Genomic DNA, 22103 nt, shown 5'->3' on the forward strand with positions numbered 1-22103 from the left:
ATGCCTTTTTTTGGAGTTTTCATCTTTTTCTACTGCAATCAACTACTGACGTTGGCTATTTCTGAAGTAGAAAGTGTCCCCAAGTTTTTTGATGGGGTCACAATACAGCAACTTTTCAAAATATTTATAATTGTTTTTCATATATTCCATTATATATACAGAGATAGAGAGGTGTGTTTCAGTGTAATCATATCATGCATAATTAGCCCCGGTACTCCAGTCGGCTAATTACAAGTTTGACATTGCTGGGACCAAGATGAAGATGGGGTGAGTATCTGCATTTTTTTTTTTTTTTTTTTTTTACACTGGTTGATTTCCTAAGAATCCATATTTTTTATTATATGATGAGTTCCTGCTGGCTTTAGATGCAGTTTATTGACATTACATGCTGTTAATCTTTGGTCCACATGTGCATCCAGATACTTCTCATCAAGGGACTCTCAAACACTGTGTCTTAGTCATTTTGCAACTTATATACATCCTCCATAGACTGTACTTCATTATATAACTTGAGGTAATCTGCAAAAGTAGAAACACTGCTATTAATCCTGTCTTCCATATCCTTATCCTACAATATTTGTCAACAGAAATCCGCCTTTATTTTGTGTGCCTTTGCAGTGCTCACAGAAAAAATGACTTTACTCTCCTGAATATTATGGTTCTGGCTGCACTGAACTATTTCATATATTTAAAGGGTCATACAGCTGCTGTTTATACTGTACAGATTGTTTATACTGTAGAGGAGATCCACAGGTTATGTACAAGATAAGTTGTTTAGGTCTGTTCTTAAGATAAATGTGTGTGTAAGTTGGATCAGGTATATTTTATTGTCCCTGTGACAACTGGGTTTTAAAACCTTTGTACAGACAGGTGATGGAAATCATAAGAGATCAGATTTATTGGTCTTTTGTATTCCCAATGTCCAGTGCTCACAACAATGTAATATTTTTTAATAATTTCTAGAACATTCAATGTTACTGATCAATATTCTAATTTTTAAAATTAGGCACTGCTTATTTTAGCAAATTTGGAACTTTTAGTAACTATGCTGTACACTGGTAGGATATCATAATTACATAATGGTTTCCCTTCAGTACCCATATAAAACACAGGTTTATTTTAATATAGAAAGAAAAAATAGTGACTCCACAGGCATCAGCTTTTATCTTGTAGAAACATGTTGAATTTCAACACACCCAATCCCTTTCCCCTCTAACATCTGCATTCTAGCTTTGCTGGTGAAACTGTTTTCACCCCATCCTGACTAAATTGGCAGATATTTTTGACTTTTATGTCATGCATGGCCAATCTCATCTAAATTATGAATTTATGGGACTACTAATTCTAATAGATGCCCAAGCAATGTTTTTTTTTTTTTTAAATGTATGTGACATTTTCCATCTCCCATTTACCAGAAATTAATTAAAATGAACCAGGCTGAAACTACTTGAATCAGTACTTGGAAAGCAAAGTCAAGTTACTAGAACTTTTTTCTTTATAAAGTGCTTATCTTCCCAGCCACAAAGTCACTTCCTAGTATTTACTTCAAGTCTTTCATGTGAAACTGCAGATTAAAGTTGTGGCTTCACAGCATGTGAGCAATGGACCTGAGCTCTCTGAGAAGCAGGTATGCATCTTACATTTTGGAGAACTGATTTATCGAGAGCTTGTGACGGAGAAGTCTTTTTACACTGAAGAGCCTGATCTCCCATGATGCTTCATGTCTACAGATTTCTGTGCTCTCCTCGGGCCCATAAGCAAGAAGTCATTTGCCATTGATTTTTCTTGATGCTGCTCACTTTTAATGAAATGTGCAGTATCTGTAGAGACAAAAAGCAAAAGAATTGTATTTTCTTGGTTTTGCATGCATGGCTAACCTTTCTGCAAAAGATGTCCCTAAAGTCCTCATCTTATTAGGGCAGCTGTCACTGATTCTCTTCTTGATTATAGCATCATAAATCATGGTTTGTACCTTAACCAATCCAACTTTCCCACTAGCTAGCACTAAGGCACCCTCCTCTTTACCTAAAATAGACATACTGTTAGAATGATTCAATTCACTTTAAAACAGTACATTTACATAACATATTATCATTTCTGTTATTCAGAAAGTTATGTAAATTATGGCCACTGTAACATATAATTTGTGACTTAATGTCATCAGTACTAGCATGATTTGAACATCCTAATATAATATAAGCATGACTGTTTGCAGGTGCCACTGGGTACCGTATACCAGTCTAAAGTACACAGTTAGTACTTTCGGGAAAGTTTGGAACCCCTCTATAGGATCCCCTCGAGACTGTTGTTCCTCGAGATGGGAGTGAATGTCGGGGGAGAGAGAGAAAAGGGAGACAACAGCGCTATCCTAGTGTAGTAGGCCAGGTACAAATGAAAGTGAATCAAAGTATAATTAGTGTGCTCACCTTGTAGCGATCGAAATTAGCGCTTTGTGTAAATGTATCCTTAGTGGCTGCCGGCTCCTCCTTCCTCGCGACCGTCTGTTCCAAATCACTCAGAGGACGCCTTTTGGCTCAGGAATCGAGTCTTTGTCAGGCATAAAACATACAGTACATGCATACATATATGCACTGTATGATTTATGCCTGACGAAGGCTCAATTCCCAAGCCGAAACGTGTTGCATACCTAATAAAATGCGTTTTTAAAGGAATTACATCCAGAGCAGTTCATCCATGAGCACAGGCACTCAGTTCTTCCACACGTACATTTGGGCTTCTTTGTTACAGTTAGTACTTTGCTCATAATAACATCGCAAACACAGTGTAAATATATTATAATTACAAATTATGTACAGGGCAATTAAACAGTCTCTTGAACAAATAAGCAGAAGCTTACCGTTAATGATAATGGGAGAAACTGACCATAAGTTTGCTTAAATTGTAGTTTAACTTTATATTTGCTATTAGTTGTCTTTGGTGCCACATACCACATATCACATATTACACTTCTTTAGTGTCTGAAGTAACACATTTACATTATGATTCAAGAGAGCTTTGTTTTGAAGATACTTGAAACACAGATGGATTTTTCTTTAAGCTAACCCTAAGCTGTCAGTTGGCTCTTCCTGTTCCAGAAGTCTTCTGGTATTGTATGCAATGCAGGATGACTCATCATGTGTTAAATTGACTATAATGGGCCTATCTAGGGCATCTAAAGAGCATATATGGTGCCCTTCTCTGCTGATTGTAATTGTGGGGGTCCAGCAGTGGGAGGTGTGACTTTAAAGTGTAACTGTCATTGAATAAAATGTTTAATATTGTAGTTAACATTTCTCTAATATACTTCATTAACAAATACTGCTCTGTTTGAATAAAAATAACCTACTACCTTCCATAGGGGTGCATACTCCATCCTGTGTTTATGGAGGCTCCATGAGCTTACATCTAATCTCTCCATGTCTAGTTAAACAGCTCTGAGAAGTGAGGATTAACCCCTTCACTTTGAGCTTGATCTTTGAAAATACTGCTAATAGCATACTACAGGCAGGGAGAGAACAGAAAGAGTTAAAAGTCACAGCTGTGTCTGAACTGTTTTTAATGTTCCTGGCTGTGTTTAACCATTGCACCACAACCCAACCCCCCCCCCCCCCTGCAGATCTACTGTGGTTCAACAGTAGTTAACTGCTGTGATTGACAGAGCTCTGCAGCTGAGTCTCCATCAATGCCTATTTATGCTGCATTCATGCTCAGTATTTTGCTGGTTATACTCTAACTTAGCTCTGTGTTTTGCAATGCTAAAATTATACGACTGTCCATTCTGGTTTTCTGATCATGGCTATTGTACCTTAGACTATCCCATTGTACTGTATATGCTTTGACCTCACTTTCTGTGTTGTTTGTGAGTCTTGTTTTGTGTCTGCACTTCGACCTTGGGAGGGACTATCTTCATGGTTGTCCCATATCACCTAGCCACCATTACACATTTTCTATAGAAATGTAGAAGCTAAGGGGCACTTTGCAGTATATTTCTTTAAAAACTAAGCAGATTTTCAGTTTACTCTTAAACATGCACCTTACTATTCTTTAAAAAAAATATATAGGATGAATTCCAAATGTGGTAGTTTTTAACATGCGATTTAAAACTCTGGGAAAATAGTGGGTGGAAATAAGAAAATATTTAAATAAGATATAATTTACCTTGGGATATATTTGTCCATTTGTATAAAAAAAATTGTGAAACAATAAAACCCCAAATAGGTCAGAAACAAACCTTGGATAATAGCTAACAAAGTTACCCTTTACTGTACAGCCTAACACAATTTATGGTAATTGATATAATACATTGGTTGCTGTTTTCCCAAGCCATGCTGTTCTCATAATCTGTTTGTTGAGTCAACATGAGCTTTAGCAGTATCCATAACAAGGATGTGCAGCTGCATCCTTCAGTCAATAGGTAATCCTATAATAAACTGGATCTGCTTCCACGGAGACTACTTTAACCCATGTGACATGGAAACATGCTACAAAAAGCACTGAAGCGCTCACTGATAAATGTCAAATAATGTAAACAAAAGAGCGCTATAAACCCTGCAGGTGACACCTACACGGATCCAGAAGACTGATTTATACACTCAGGCATCCTCAGCACTGGCTGCTGCAGTTTCTGTATTTTTTATTTGATATGAGGAGAAAGATTGGGCATTAACTAATAGTTCTCCTATATGCATTAGCAGGATCAGTTGGATACTTTATAAACGGAGTATAATTGATCGTCTTCAAAATGCTGGAATAGCTTTTGGACATTTACCTTAAGCGAAAATGAATGTGTTTGGCCACAACCCTCTATAATGTTTTATGGATTACTATAACATTGTTAAAAGAAAAAAATAATCTGCACGTAATCTAAGGATATTCATGTTATCTGCAGCATAAATTCCAATTGCAATTCTTGCGCCATTGTTTTTGCATCCCTTTAGTCTTTGGTTCAGTATGATCATAGGGATACCACATTTATATTTGGTATTATTTTATACCTTTAAAAAATGTTTCTTAAAAAAAATAGCTGTGTAGCCATTTTGTGACATCACTATGTTTTTTATATTTTAGTGTATAGAGGTAAAGTATCATTTTTTGCAAGACAAACTTATGTTTTCATTGTTTGGGAACAGTAAGATCTTTTGGCAATTTTTTTTTCAAATTTTATTTTTTTCTTACTTTTTTTGCACCCCCCCCTTAGTGTGTTTGAACTATATGCAGTCTGATCACTGATGCATTTTATTATAAATTATAATTGTAACTTTATTGCAGTGTATTGACAAAACAGGGCATCTGTTTATGCTAATACCATGCTGTAACAGCTATGGTAGCTTCCAGGAGCCTTCAGGCTGTCATAGCAATAGATCACCAAATGTTGATGCATAAACTGTACGTGTTGACTAATCTCCAACAAAAAATTGACTATGCATGAGTTATATGTGTCAATGTAACCATATTCACATAACACACTAGACGCACTTGTGCTATATCTTTAATTCTATGGGCAACTACTCTTTTTAGAGCACCATCTATAGTGACTGTACTGGTTTTCATTAGAGATGAGCAGACTCAACATTTGCAACTAATCATGGTTATGATTGACCAGGGATGACCCACTCATTTCTAGTTTTCTTGGATATTTTCTGTTCTAGAAAATGTTATCATCTTCTTACAGGCTAGAAGACACAGTTATGATGACAAGGGTAGACATCAATGTATGGAACTATCTTCCCCCTAACTCCAATGAGAACTTTTAGCAGTGGCATTATTAAGCTACATTGATCAGATGATTAGTATTTTTTGAGAAGTGTTTCCTTTGATAAGATATTGCATGAAACATTTATAATATACGTGTATGATTGTTATACTTTTCAGGTGGGAACATGGAATCCCACTGATGGGTTAAACATCACTGAGGTTGCTAAAGGAAGAGGACCAAATATTAGCGAATCATTGACAAACCGTACACTTATTGTCACCACAGTGCTGGTAAGATCTTTTAACCCTTTGTTGATTTTATCTTGGCAACAACAAATAGAGATTGTAGAATCTAATTAATTTAGGATTTGTTATGTAGCAGACTGAGTCTTAGTTTATGAAATCAATATAGATTAGAATTTACTCATGTCTAAAAAATAGACTTATAGATACTGAGCTCTAGACTACTTCATGCCTGTTTATGTTCCCAAGATCATGTGTTCTGGACCAATTTTTCTGTAATTTAGCCTTTCTTTACTTATAACATTCATTTTTCTATTATACTAGATCTAAGTTTCTGTCAGAAAATGTATTCTCATGTTATCTTTTTATCAAGTTAAGGATGTTTCGTTCATTAATGTTGTAAACCCTGCAAAATAGGATGCCTTGATTGTGATGGGATTTAATCATATGGAAAAGCTACGGAATGAATTTCTACATGAATGACTTCCCATTTTATTTTGCCTTTTTCTCGATGCTAATATTAATATGACTTATTCAAGGATAGATATATGACCCATGCAGCAATAACACCTCTCCCACAGCAATTTCACAGCTCACAATATTCCATATCGAGGGCACCTCTAGCCACAGAATCGATTTAGAAAAGAAGTTGATGCTTTTGAATGCAATGTCTGTCCATTTATAGTAGTAAATACGGAAAGAGGCTGCAGGAAAAAGCTTCATGCAGTTAAAAAATTATCACAACGAAGATGTAAAATGAAATGTACATTACAGGATTTTAACAGTAACAGCTATTAAAATATGCATATTGCTATTCCATGACAGCAGAAAATTAATAGCTGCTTATGATTTATAAAAGCTGTTGGCTCTCTAATAATTGCATATTTGCATTTTATAAATACATTACTATAAATACATTTTTTATTTCTCCTACAAGAGGGCAGGGTGTACACAGATGTGTAAAACACATTTTATGTAAAAACAGAATGTCCCTGTTCTGTGTCGGAGAAGCAATGACCTTTACAATGTTACTACTATAAGTAAAAAAAAAAAAAACAAGTGGCCTAAGTTTTAATGAACAAAGTAGGAAAAACACAATTATTGTATTTCCTTTGTTGCCATTAATTAAAAATGAGGCATAATATTGAGTTGGAATAAACAGAGGTCGGAATGCTTATACTTATGGCTTAAAAGAAACCTGTCACCAGGAGCCCTATTTTTGGTTCCCCTATGTCCCCACAGAGGATAGTCCATACTTTGCCAAAGATTTTTTATAGTAAAAATAGCATTTACTGAAAAAGAGATAGCTTAGATCAAACTTTACCTGTACTTTATGCAGAGGCAAGTTCCTTTTTTCCTGGGTGTGGTTTCCTTCCCTCTTCCTCAGGAAACAACTCCGTCACCCGTCCTTTTAAATAAAAAAGAACTCCCATCTCCTGCATAGCTCCATCCCATCTCACTTCCCCCCTGCGGACATCACACATACCTGCAGTCTCTTTTTGCTGACTATATCAGGCAATTCTTGTGCCTGTGCAATAAGCATCTGTCTGAATTTGCGGCCGGACAAACGCAGATGAAGTGGAGCCAGCTGCCCAGTCTCTGTATCCATGACAAAGAGGTTTTCCGAGGGTGCGGGCACCGTTCCTAGCCATGCCCAGGGAACAAGAGACTAGTTTCTTCATACAGTACAGGCAAAGTTTGATCTAAGTCATCTTTTTTCAGTAAATGCCATTTTTACTACAAAAACTCTTTAGCAACTATTCTCTGTGGGAACATGGTGGAGCCAAAAATAGGAGTCCTGGTAAAAGGTTTCCTTTTAAAGGATATGTTCAGTAAAATGAACTAGAATTTCATAAAACATTTTAAATTATTAAAGGAAATCTACCATTTGATTTGATGCATTATGAAGCAAACATACCTTGTTATTTCTGTAGCTACACTTATGCAGGATCATATCTTGTTTATTCCCTGAGCTGAGTGGCTTTTGCCGAAAAAACAATTATAACATTCAGGATCTTGGGAAAGCTGGATTGCCTTCGGCCTGCATGTTACACAGAGCTTCTTGAACTGTCCATGCAGGGTGAATCAACCTGAGCTGGATCACTCATACACAACAAGCTGGGGAATGGTGTAGCAATTAATTACTTCTGCCCATCAGGCACATCACAGCGATTAGATAACATCCAGAGCATTGCATACTTAATGTGAGAGTAGAAGCGCCGAGCCCCAGCACAGAAGTGACAGAGCTTCAATATCATAATTGTATAATTTTTTTTTCATCAAAACCCCTTAGCTCATGGATTAAACAATATATGATTCAGCATCAGAGTAGCTACAATATTCTTAGGGTGTGTTTGGTACATAATGCATCAAATAAAGTGGGAGATTTCCTTTAAATATTAAAAAATGTTTTAGTATTCAATATTAGAATAGGTATATCTTGAAAAGGAATTGTTTAAATATTTGACCACAGCAATAGAAGCTGATAATAGAAAGCCACCTGTCTATGAAAATTCATCACCTATTACCCAACTCTCCTGATTTTATGGGAGTAGGGAAAAAATAAGAAATATCTGGGAATATTAGAACTGAGGATGAATGCTGCAGAGCAATCACTTAACTAGCAGGGTAAAATTAGTGCTTGTCTGAATAGTCATAGGAAAAGTACAGGACCAGTTCTACCAGTTTTTGAAGTTGTATCTCCTTTACCAAAGCCAGTCTTGGAAGGTTTCTTCTTTTTCCAATAGACAAGTTGTTGTAAAATAATGAGAAGAGTAAATATACCTGGACCATACACACACAACTATTGTGTGTGGTTGTACTTGTGATCGATGGGAAAAAACATATTTACCTCCTCTGAAATACTATTTAAAACACATCATTGTTGGAGGTCTGATGAATACTGATTTCAAATTAGGGTCCGAGACCTTCAGTTAATACCTTTGATTATAAGAAAAGTAATTTCTATTGAAAAATTACAGTACAGCTAACTTTAATTTTCTACTTTCTGTGCTTCAACAAATGAACCTCTTCTTCTGCTTGTGTGATTTCTTTTGTACTAAACCATTTTTCCTTTCTTTCTGTTATATCCTTTTATCTTCTGTAACTAGTGTGAATCTGTGATATTTATCCATTGCCATCGTTATAGCTTAGTCACAAAACAGTAACAATATTGCAAGTCATTAGCATTTGTTAATAACAAAAGCAAGGAAGCAGATCATAAAACTATAATGTTAGGTTTTACATTTTTTTCATTATTAAGAATTATATTTAAATTAGGTTAAGTTCACACCTGCCATTTAATATTTCATCTGAATGTATTATTCAGATATTTTATTCCAGCTGAAAAAAATAGTGAAGAAGCCCTTGTCCTGTTTTCTGCTATTAATAACGCATGTGTATCGGAAGGTAATGAAAGATCTATTACACTTTTGGGGAACAGAAGGTGAGAGCAATGGAAAGCCCAGGCAAAGTGTGAATTGAAACAAAATGTAATTTTTAATCCAGCAAAATATTAGTTGCCAACAAACCTTTATACATGGTGCCAAACAAGTTAAATACTAGAAACTATGTATTCTTAAAACTTTACCATATATACCTCAAAATTCGAGGGCCATGCTGCTCCTGAAAACAATTAAACAATGTTTCAATATTGTTTTTTGCCTTTTTTTTTTAACAGGAAGAGCCGTACGTTATGTTTAAAAAGTCGGATACACCACTTTTTGGTAAGGACCGCTTTGAAGGCTTTTGCATTGATCTTTTAAAGAAGATTTCAGAAATCCTAGGATTTGAATATGATATACGTTTAGTTGAAGATGGCAGATATGGATCTCAAGATGAAAAAGGACAATGGAATGGCCTTGTCAAGGAGCTCATTGACCATGTAAGTGATTACTCTGAAAATCTTAATATACTTAGTATTATGTTAAGCTTTCTGCCTCATTTAGTATGCCTAGTCCCGCTTTTCAGCTAACTAAAGAGCTTCTCCAAGATCCAACCCTTTGCATGGTGATCTAAGCACACAAGTGACTTTTAGAATTCAGATAGGAAGAATGGTGAGACCATACTAATGTATTTTCAGTTCTGTAAGTTGAAAACACTAGGTCTGAATGAAGAATGTTCAGGACATTGCAATTGCATTAAGACCGGAACAATCTGTAGGCCGAGTCAATACCTTGAATGCATTTCACCCACATAATTCCTCTGCCAACACAACTATTATCTATTGGTAGGTGATACATGTCAAAGTAAAAGTTGCAGAGCATCCTGCAAACTTTACAGGCCTGCATTCTACTCTATGTTCATCACAGTGCCTTTATCAGGGATGGTGACGGTGGTTGGGGTGGTCAGGGATGGGGTGGTCAAGGATGAACAAGGGCTTGATATATTTGTGAATCGAACATCTTTCTATCCTTTCTCACTCCCCAAACACATAAATTTACCCTCAAGAACCAAGTACTGTTTTATCTGTGGTCCCTTCCTCTTTGAATCACTTTGGTCGATATTAATAATTACTTTTTGTGGGCACATTACTAGACCTCTGGCACTGACGTTGTCCAGAAATTCTCATGAAATTCTGTCAACTCATTGTGCTTTAACATTTTACAGCATCAGCTTACATTGTTTATGTGTTGCTTTATCCATACCATCTATTGGCAAGGGTCATTGTTATGGGATCATCAACATCATTAGCTTAACCTCTCATTAACTTTACATTTTTTAGTGGTATCGGACAATAAAAATTTTTTACAGCAATAGTATAATGATATATTAACAGCATTTCATTGTTTTCTCTGTGGATATTTTATTATGAGTTATAGCTGCATGTATGTAACCTAAAAAAATAGTGACTAACCTCATCAGCGCAGTTAGTGTTATATGTTAAATTCCTTTTTCAGCACAAAAAGAACCTTCTAAATATTAAAATAACTTCCTGAAAAATAAAGTGTTTTATATGCTTATTCGTACAGCTGTGTGAATACTTTTAATTTGTGTAAGGCATAATTATATTCATACTAAAATATTTACCATTCAGGAGATCCAGTAACAGAGCATGCTAAGGGTTAAATGCCCTGTATTTAGCCGCTTCAAGAATTCTCATCTGACATGAAATAACCATTCGAAAATTACTCCTACTGTTTCACATGCAATCACTGATTTCGTTTTCAAGGGAGAAAAGGTTACTGAGAAATTTCAGAAAATTTCATTGGTTAAACTAGTAAGTGTCATTTTAATGGATGCAATGTCCTCTGCTTTACCGAGAGCCATCATTATTAGCATTATGAAAACAGGTCTCCATGGCAACAAGCTCTCCTGCTAATCAAGCTTTGATTGGTCAGCCCAGACACTCCAATTTTCTGAGTTATTTAATGTCTCTTTAATTACACTGATAACATTAGAGTTTGGGGACTTAAAGACACTTTCTGCAGTCAACCTCTATCACATTAGGTAGGCCCTCTGGAGTGATTCCACCATTTTTTACATCTCATAGGGCCACAGAGGGCCATGGAGCAGTGATTTTTTAGACAAAGGTGAACTCGGAGGATGGGAATAATTGTTCTATTACTGTATGCAGCAAAAGTGGGGATCTTTTTTAAAGGTCTATATCACTTTGATGGAGTGCGGAAGAGAACTATAATTATGGAAAAGCACAAGTGGCTATTATTTACCTTTCGATTTCCTTGCTCGCTTTTATATCTTTTCCCATGTGAACTACACGGGAGGTCAGTGTTTTCTACAGTTTCCAGACATCTGTGCAGCCCATGTTACCTCGCAGCATTAAGAGGTGTGAGGCACTGTCCACATGGCTGTCTCTCACCTCTGAATTGGAAGCTGTGGTACACAAGTGACAGCACATGCATGCTGCTTTTGTATGATAAAACCATCTACATAACAAATAACACAAGCTTCTACTGGCAGATACATGAGCACTCAACTTCGTATTTCATTTGTTTCCATACATTGCGGAGAACTTCTGTAAGAGTGTCTGTTAACAGATACACATAGCTCAAAAAGCACAAACTGGTTCAATGAACCGCACAAGGCCATATAACTACAATGTTATTTTTATTCAGTGTATGTTTCCTCTATGTAAAGAAGCACTTAGAAAGCAATGATCACTAAAGACTTATAAAGGCAAGGTTATGTTAACCTTACTTGATTCACAAAAAGCCCATTGCAGTGGTATAAAATCCTGTACATTTTTTTTTACTATGATAACAATGAATAATACAATGAATACATTACGGGTAGCAGTTTCAAAGTTTTCCTAGGCACATCTATGCATCACTATGGGGTATTTACTAACGGCCCGCTGAGTGCATTTTAGTCGGGTTTCCCAGCGATTTCCGTTTTGCACCAAATTACCCTGAGATTTTGGCGCACGCAATCGGATTTTGCCGCATCGGCGCCGGCTTGCACACTACAGAAATTGGGGGGGGGTCGTTCCGTTGCACAACCCGACGGGTTCAGACAACGCACAGGATTTAAGATTTAGAAATGTGTCGCAAGACACACACTTACAAGCACCGGGAAGTAACAGGTGAACTCAGGCAGACCTCGGTGCATAAGCGAGGGATACAGGAACTCGGGCGCACGACCTCAGTGAATCGCGGCCGACCCGAATCCTCGTCAGACAACGCACCGTAGGATTGCAACAGGACTAGGTAAATAAATCTGCCCCTATGATTCATTATTAATCAAAGATTTTACTTGGGACTGCAAGTAAATTTGTACATTATATGTGGTGTGGTTGCAGACTACTGTGTTCCATCCATGCAATTCCACCCGTATGTGGACTATATTTTCTGGACTAAACACTGAGGCAGAGACTCAGAGCATGATTTTTGAAGCTGTAAGCTACTGCCTCCCTGTAGGACTATTATCTTATACAAGCAAAGTTGTGGTGCGGTTGGAGTAGGCATTGTTAGTGGTTATGGTTCTAAGAGCCTTGTATATGACTCATCAGTATAGGAAATATGGGCAATATATGGAAAGTATTTCATGGACTGCTCATAGCTTTTCAGCCTTTTCACATGTTTTTTTAACATGTTTATGATATAGACACATTGTCAGAAGTATCTGAGGTAAAATTGTTCTAGTTGCCCATGGAAACCAATCAGAGTTCAGCTTTAGTTTTATAAACAGTTGTGGGAAAATGAAAGCTGGACTGCCATGGGCAACTAGAACAGTTCTGCTCTTAGACACTTCTGATTAATCTCCCCCATTGATTTAGTGATGCAAAACCTCTGTGGCAAAGTTCTTTTATACAAAATGATTATTAAGACAGAGAACATGGTACAGGCCCTAACCTAACCAAGGTACAAAGGTACAGAATCATGAAACAATGAATAGTCAAGAATGCAGTAAGGGTCAGATTACAAAGCACAAGCACAATAGACAAAGTAGTACAATACATATTAGCAGACCAGTATAACCAGTCCTTTAGTGGAGTGAGGAGTAGGTATATGTGCAGTTACTGGACTTTTCCCCAGCTGCTGATTCTGCTGTCCATCATTTAAACCACACCTGACACCTAACACACTCTACAAAGCAAGCCGTCATTCACGGCCTTAAGCAGGTGTGGTTCACAAGCTCAGAACACTGCAGCAAGAAGCCACTCTGAGAATTCTGATACAGAAACTGTAAGAATCTACCTGTATGAACAAACCCTATTTAACATGATCACATTACAGTTGTGATAAATGAATGGTGTAAAAAAAAAAAAAAAGCTGCATGCAATTGAATGGAAATTACAAAATTCTTTACTACTTTAAACTAAAGGGGACTTTTCATCTCCTACAGTCCAAATGTTTTCATTCTTTCATAGTAGCAGACATCCTGACATTGCGGACTTGACAGTAGAAAACCTGATCAGTATACTGTAGGTTTGTGGCAAAATTAGCTTTACTTATTGTTCCTTCCAGAATGGTGAGGCTATGAGAAATAAAAAAACAACTTTGCTAAAATAAGTTAAGAAGAACCTATTAACACATTTCTGAAATAGTACTATATTTTGGGAAATGACTTCTAACAACATACCATACACCTACATACAGGTTATTTCACAGGATCAAAAGCTATGCCTAAACTATACATGTTGGTATTTCACTCCTGATCCCTTGTCTTATTTCTAGATATAAAATAAGCGTGACCTATGGGGTGTTCCTCAACTCTGAAAACTCTGCACAATAGCTTGAGAGATGACTGTACACATCAGGTGGGCATGACTTATTGGACAATAAGGTAGTCTTTGTAGAAAAAAGTGATTGTGCATTCATTTATTGGAGGCATCTGTAGAAAAAGTTCAGTCTAACGCTTCTTAAAGTCCTTTAGGGGTGTAGTTTCCAAAACAATGGATTTATTTTAAAACTTCAGAGACTCTGCAATTGCCCTCCAGTATAGATTCAATTTTTTTCCCGCTTCACAGCACGTGACATGGAATATTAAATACTGTCACTATGAAGTACAATTTGTTATGCAGAAAACAAGCTCTCACACAGCTCAGTACATGGGAAAATAAAAAAAGTTATGGATTTTTGAAGGTGTGGGTGAAAACTGAAAATGCAAAAACCAAAACTAGCCTGTTCGTTTAGGGCTAAACAGCAAGATTCAAAACAGGTATTAGATCAAAAATGTGTCTAATACATTTACTGGTTCAATAAGAATTGATATTTAAACAGCCCTCGTCATCATGTTGTTCACATTTTGACATGGTAAAACCAAGATGATGGGTCCAGGTTTGGATAGCCCAACTATAAACACCCACAATCAGGCCTACACTTTGTGAATTGTACAATGGCAAGCCCATACTTCTTAAATAATATCAATAATATAGTTATTTTGCCTCTCCATGAACAACATAGGCCTAATTTCATCTTTACAGATGACAATTCACCTGCTCATCAAGGTTGAGTCATTAGGAAGCATCTACTAAAGAATGGAGTGGCCTCCAAAATCATTTTCCTGTATCCTAGAATCTCACAGATCTGAGGGTTGCCCTTCATGAAAAGGAGGATCCCATGTTTAAGCAGACAATCACTCAGCTTATGAACAGCATGAGACATCATTCAAGCTGTAATTTATGCTCAAGGCTTTGGCAAGTTTAACCGTTGGTTAAATACTTGCCTATATTTCAATAAATTGTTTAAGAAGAGAAAATCATCATTCAAATCAATACTGCCATGATATAATATCACTGCATCGTGAACTTTTAATCCTTTCCATAAATTTTAATGGAAAGCCAAATTTCCAATATTAATGTAAAATTACCCTAATTACCTAACTGGCCCCCTCAGATGCCCTGTGATGTTTTCCATTAGCACAACAAACGCACGTATTAAGAAATTTAATAATATAATGTTTCTACTAGGCCAACTAAATAAGTAATGTGAAATTGATGGGGCATTCTAAACATGTGTCATATTTATAGTCCAATAACAGGCACTGTCACAATATCTTGGGTCTATCTTTATGTATGAAGTAGGGTATAGAATGCAGGCTACATGCTCACACATGATCTTAATGATTGGCAAGTGAAAATGAAAGTAAACAAGTACCAATTGACTTCCTATATCATTAATCAAATCTGGTTACAGGAAATTCATCTGTCCATGTAAAAGAACCAAAAGACTGTTTGCTTCTTGTTACTCATACATGTGCAGTATGAGACAAATGAAAATAACTGATTCTGGTCTTGATGTACAAGCCAACGATTTTGTCCCATTTATCTAACTTTTCTTTAAACTGTACAGACCTTTATTAATCAGTCTCTAGACAGGTCTTCCCTATCCTTGGTTGGTCAGCTTAGTACTTTACTGAAAAGCCCTTATTCTATGAAGATGGATGACTACACAACGCAGTTGTTAATACACATTACAGATTGTTCTGCGGGAGTCATGATCAACTGAGACTTTCGAATTACCAGCTTCGCTGTTGAGAGACAGCAGCCGCAGATTGGGGCTGACAGCAAAAATGTAGGAGGAGGAGCAGGTAGAGGGAGAGAGGCAGAGGCGAAAATTGAAAGTTTTATAGGTATAATAAGAGATTAAGGGACACTGATTGAGCTTCAGAGTAGTTACTGGCTCCAAACCATTGTCATTGCTGTAATCCTATTCTTTATTAATAAAACATTACTTGACCAGAGAGAATTGTAAATGTTGTATGCATATAGCTATTTTTTCTTTTAAAAAAGGAATCCAGGCACCTCTTGAAATAATAAAAATGTTGTAACAAAACAATATGAAAAAAATAAAAGAATGCATATAAAAATAAATAAATGAAATCAAAACATACGTACATTGTGGGTTATTTATCATATATGATGTAATCTGGCACTCTCCAGTGCCCGAATATATCAGGAGGCTCCGGCTTCCTGATCTAACCAACGGGTTGCTGTGTGGGCACCCTTAAATAGCCCACAATGCTGTGAACTGGGAAAAGTCCCACATGTCCAAGACATTTTCATCACTTAGTCATCATGTTTAGATTTTGAATACACAGTGATCAAAAAGTTGCACAGTTCTCAAAAAAGTATTGTAAACATCAACCTTTTCCAACCAAAATGGCTGATACAAAGTTTTGGTCATCCAAGTATTAAAAGTTTAAAAAATATATATTTTTATTATATGGAAAAACTATATACATTTCGCATCACCAAAGACCCAAAGAGAGTAGCAAACAAAAGTAAATTGTAATTGGGACCACAGTGTAAGGCTATGTGCTCACAATGTGGAAAAGAGGATGTATGCTAGTCATATTTTCTACAGCTAGCATTCACTTCTATAGGCTGATGTTACAGTTGTGGAGCCCATGTCCTCATGGATAGCGTACAACAATCCAGCACAATTCTCTGTGGATTTTTTAAAACAATTTAAGCCTTTGTCCTCGTGCATCAACTCACTGAGATGCAAAAGAATGTTATCTGGTACTGGATTTTGTTCTTAAAGGGGTTGTACCAAGTTTGCATGTTTATCTTTGGATTGCTGATGGTTTGTTCTCTTGATTGATTGTGGTCCCAGGATTTGGACCTTCATCAATGGGAATTGATATGTGAATTTCTTCACGTATCAATTATTCCAAATAAGGAAACAAGTTTTAAGGGTAACCTGACTGCCTTTAAAAATATGACCTACTTGTGGTCTCTTAAAAAGGAATACTCATAGTATGAAAAAAGAGATAGCTCAATCTATATATTGTACATAATATAATTGTGAAAACATTATAAGTAGGAAACAGGCTTTGGGCTATATGCAAACATTTCAATTACAATGTTAGAATTAGAAACCACAATGCATAAATGTATATTTAAGCAAATTACTCTCAGCCCCTTTGTTTTACTGTTCCATAAACACAGCAGACATTGTGGCAGACAGATGCCGATGTCATCAAAGCTATGAGCAGGTGTACCGGATTAAGTACGCTTTTACTACCATGCCAAGCCTTCCCAAAAATGTAACTCTCTTTTACTTTTTCCAGCTCAGTGGTCTTATGTGCTAGAAGCTTGAGTAGACTAAGGTTATTAACAAGCAATGCCACTTAACATCACTGGATAGATGATAATAATAATAATAATAATAAAGAGTGTTTGTATAGTGACAGCAGTCATAGATTACAATATTTCTCCTTAAAATCTTACACAATTCAGTAAAGACATTGCACTGTTATTGACAAACGGAAGAACAAATTAAATAGCACTTTTTTTAGCTGTCTAAATTTGAGGAGACATTAAAATGTGCCAGCTTGATTAAAAGTAAAAAAAAAAAAAAAGTTTTTTTTAACCCTTTAACCCTTAATGAGCCATTATAGCATAGTTGAAGGGGTACTCTGTGCCTGAATTTTTTTTTTTAATGTTATATTTCTCTTCATATCTTCTCTGTAATTACTATTAAACCTTTAAAATTAGATATAATTTAAAAAGTTACCGTATTTTTCGGACTATAAGACGCTTCTTACTGTAGGACGCACCCCAGATTTAGGCTTCCAAAAAAAGGAAAAATATATTTTAAACCAATTAAAATATCCCTGTTGGTCGCACTAAAGCACAGCGCACACAGACATACATTTACACACTCAGCACTGCATCATCTTTCCACATACACACTAAGCTCTGCATCATCCATCCACATACACACACAGCTCTGCATCATCCATCCACACTCAGCTCACCTATACACACGCACTCAGCTCACCCATACACACACAGCTCACCTACACACACTCACTCAGCTCACCTATACACACACACACAGCTCACCTATACACACTCACTCAGCTCACCTATACACACAGCTCACCTATACACACACACTCAGCTCACCTATACACACACACACAACTCACCTATACACACTCACACAGCTCTGTTGCCGGCAGTTCTTGTCCACAATACACATTGCGTGGCACTGCACGGCTCCTCAAGGCAGAGGGAATTGCTGTTCTCAGCTCTCAGCTGTTAACTGTGATGCGCAAACTGTTGCTTTCATCAAAATTTTACAATTAATTATTTTAGAGACCATTTTATTTCTATAGAGGTTTTGCAAGTCTGGTTAATAGAAACTCCCCACACATTACCCCATTCTAGTAACTTCACCCCTCAAACTAGTCAAAACAACATGTAGGAAGCTTGTTAACCCTTTAAATATTTTACAGAAATTCAAACATAATTAAGATTTGATTTAGAATACAGAGTTAGCTGAATAAAAGTAGGAAATGCATCCATGAATATATTGTATATATATTGAATATATTGAGTACGAGGACACCCCACATGTGGACATAACCTGCTGTTTGGGCACATGGCGGGCAAGGAAATGAAGGAGCACAATCAAACTTTTGCAGGGCAGACGTTTGCACTGCTCGTGAAGAGCCCCTGAGTTAATGTTCGCAAGTGGCATTTCGGTTGCAATCCAAAGGCTCCACCTGCGATAAATTTTTGAGGTAATATTGAATTTCCTTCGCATTTAGCTAAGGTGATGTACTTTATTAAAAATTTTTGCTTAGGCTCCATGCACACACAAACAAGGAGGGGCATAAGGCAGGCACACTGAAGAGAAGGAGGGGTAACCTCTACTCACCCCTCTTCATAGAAAATAGTGCCACACTTCCATTCTTATGGCCAAAAATAGAGCAAGTTCCATCTTTTTGCTGCCCCGGCACTGTATGGTGAGCCTTCGTTGCCATCTATGGAGACATTTATACATCACCACAATGGCAGTGTGCATGGAGCTTAAGTTTATAGATAAACAGGCTGTAATGTGTCCCTTAGTAGCAATGTTACTGCTATGTTGCTTTGGCAAATCCGGCTACAGGATTAAAGATGGCCTCTCTCTCCTCTCCTGTTTCTTACACAGATGTGAGTGTTAACCATTGCTGCACCCTCGCTGGCTACAGTATGGTATGAGCTGTATATTCAAGATTAAGCTGAAAATAAAGGGATTAACCCTTCTTTCTTGAAGCTGTTTTACCTAACACAGGAAGATTAAATGTCAGCTCATGTAGCCTCCATAGACACAGATGTTGAGCCTCCACGCATAATGTTGAAATGATCTCAAATGACGGTTACGCTGCAAACAAGCTGTCATACAGCGAAGGCGGGCTGGGAATTTAAAGTGGCCCTGTAAAAAACTGTAAAAGTGGCCCCCATGTGGGCGGGGTCAAAACAAGTAGGCGTGGCCTTGTGATATGGGTGGGGTTACTAAACTCCATGCAAACTGTTAATATATGGTTTAAATCAACATGGACACTCATACTGCCTCCTTGTAAAGGAATAACACTTCTATTTTAAGAGCACACTACTTAATACTGCCATATATGTACACTAAAAACATACATTACTTTCTCCAATAAACAAGAATGTAACTAGTATAATACTACTGCCCCTAAGTAAAATATATTGTAATACTGCCCCCTATGTACAAAAATATAACTACTATAATACTGCCCCTATGTACAAGAATACAACTACTATAATACTGCCCCCTATGTACAGGAATACAACTACTATAATACTGCCCCTATGGACAGGAATACAACTACTATAATACTGCCCCCTATGTACAGGAATACAACTACTATAATAACGACAAAAAAAGAATATTTGAAGTAACAGCTCACCCCTCTGAAGACTGTAATGATCCTGATGTGAGACTAGGCTGGGTGCACGGAAAGTCCCTGTAACTGGTCCGGGAATCCAGTAAAATACAATAGTAGTGTTGCAGACAAAGTATAGGAGGGCGGGAGATCCGGCACTAGAAAAGGCTTGTAGCTGAGGAATTGCTGTTAAGACATTGTAGAAAACTTTATTCTTCTTCTTTCTTTAAAAAATATACATGGTGGGAAACATGGAATCACAAAATAAGCAACAAAAAAAACACGAGACAAAAAGAAAAATAGCAAGGTAACGCGTTTCGGACTATGTCATGTTTAGTCCTTAATCATACCTGACCTGCTTGTGTCCGCTCAGGGTTTAAATGGTGAAAAAGGAATCGTATCCACGGGCGGGTTTCCGGCGTGAGAATGACACGCCCGGTAACATGTAAATTAAAGACTAGCTCTAACACCTGATTAAATGGGAAGAAAGTTTAGATGATTGTGTTAATAAAAATAGAATAAGTCCTGTTTATAATTGAGACCTTTGGGAAAACGGGTATCTAAACTCAAAATCCAATACACTTCTCGGGATAGTAGCATTTTTTTCCCGTCTCCGCCTCTGCTTGGGCGTGTGACTTGTTCTATAGCAATGACTGACATTCCACTCATTGAACCTGAATGTTTCTCCTTGTAATGTTTAGAGATGCCCGATAAATTTCGGGTACTGGAAACCGTGTGTGGATTCGCACCAGTGACATGTTCACTGATGCGATCTTTTAGTTTCCTCACGGTGCAGCCCACGTATTGTAAGGAACATTTAGAACACTGAATGAGATATACTACATGGGTTGATTCACAATTCAGGTAAGTTTTAATGTTATACATCATATTGGTGCTGGTGGAAGAGAAAGTAGTGGTTTTATTGATGAATTTACATATGTTACATCGAGAGCCACCACATCTGTAACAGCCTTTTGTCTGTAGCCATGTGCCTTTGGGGATGTTATTCATAAAAGCATTGGGTGCCACCATATCACCAAGGGTTTTGGCTCTGGTAGATACATAGTTTACACCCTTAGATAGAATAGTTTTTAGGGTGGGATCATGCTGTAACAATGGCAGATGTTTTTTAATGATTTGAACAATGTCTGGGAATTGGGTGTTATATTGTGTGCTAAAAGTGAGCCTCGACTGTTCTGGTGTATTAGTATTTTTTGGTTTAGATTGTAAATACATCGAACGTGGTTTACGGTTCACTATTTTAATAGCACGTTTGCATGAGTTTTTGGAATAACCCCTCATTGTAAGTCTCTGTGTAATAGTTAGACACTCTTGTTTGTATTTGGTATCTGTTGTACATGCTCTGCGGGATCTGACATATTCCCCAATAGGAAGATTTTTAATAGTATGTGGAGCGTGACAACTCGTAGAATGAAGTAGTGTATTTCCCGAAGTCTTCTTTCGGTATAAGGAAGTTTGTACCTGATTAGTAACAGTATTACCTGTTAGGGAAACATCCAAAAATGAAATTTCATTTTTCTGATATTCATGCGTGAATTTTAAATTGTAGGGGTTGTTGTTAATGTAATTAACAAAATGACCGACTGTCTCCAAGTCTGAGTCCCAGACAAGGAGACAGTCGTCTATATACCTCCCATACCAGGTGATGCAATGTAAAAATGGATTATGGGGAGTGATCAGGTAGTGTTCCTCCCATAGGGCCATATACAGATTGGCTAACGAAGGGGAGAAGCTAGCCCCCATGGGACACCCAAGTTTCTGGATATAGAATTTTGAGTTAAACATAAAAAAATTATTGGACAACAAAAAATCAAGCACCGAGATAATAAAGTCCTGTAGAACACAATCATAGTTACTGAATTTCTTTAGATGGTAACACAGTGCTTCACTAGCTAGTCCATGAGTGATAGAGGTGTACAGTGCGGTCACGTCGCACGTGAGCCATCCAGATGTTGAAGTCCAATGAAATTCGTCTAAAGCTGCCAATACTGTTTTGGAGTCCTGTAGAAAACCGGGTAATCTTAAAACAAGTGGCTGTAGTAATTTGTCGAGCCAGA

The 22103-nt window shown here is 37.0% G+C and overlaps 1 protein-coding gene across 1 annotated transcript in view; it reads left to right on the top strand.

Annotated features, from left to right (window-relative positions):
• The window catches only part of GRIK3 (glutamate ionotropic receptor kainate type subunit 3), a 337694-nt gene that overhangs the window by 230589 nt on the left and 85002 nt on the right, over nucleotides 1–22103 (top strand). Inside the window, exons 9-10 of the mRNA XM_072136786.1 lie at nucleotides 5872–5985; nucleotides 9617–9820. Coding sequence (XP_071992887.1) covers nucleotides 5872–5985; nucleotides 9617–9820 — 318 coding nt within the window. The remainder of the gene's footprint in view (nucleotides 1–5871; nucleotides 5986–9616; nucleotides 9821–22103) is intronic.

Source organism: Engystomops pustulosus, chromosome 2, assembly GCF_040894005.1.
Source record: "Engystomops pustulosus chromosome 2, aEngPut4.maternal, whole genome shotgun sequence".
Taxonomy (NCBI): Eukaryota; Metazoa; Chordata; class Amphibia; order Anura; family Leptodactylidae; genus Engystomops; species Engystomops pustulosus.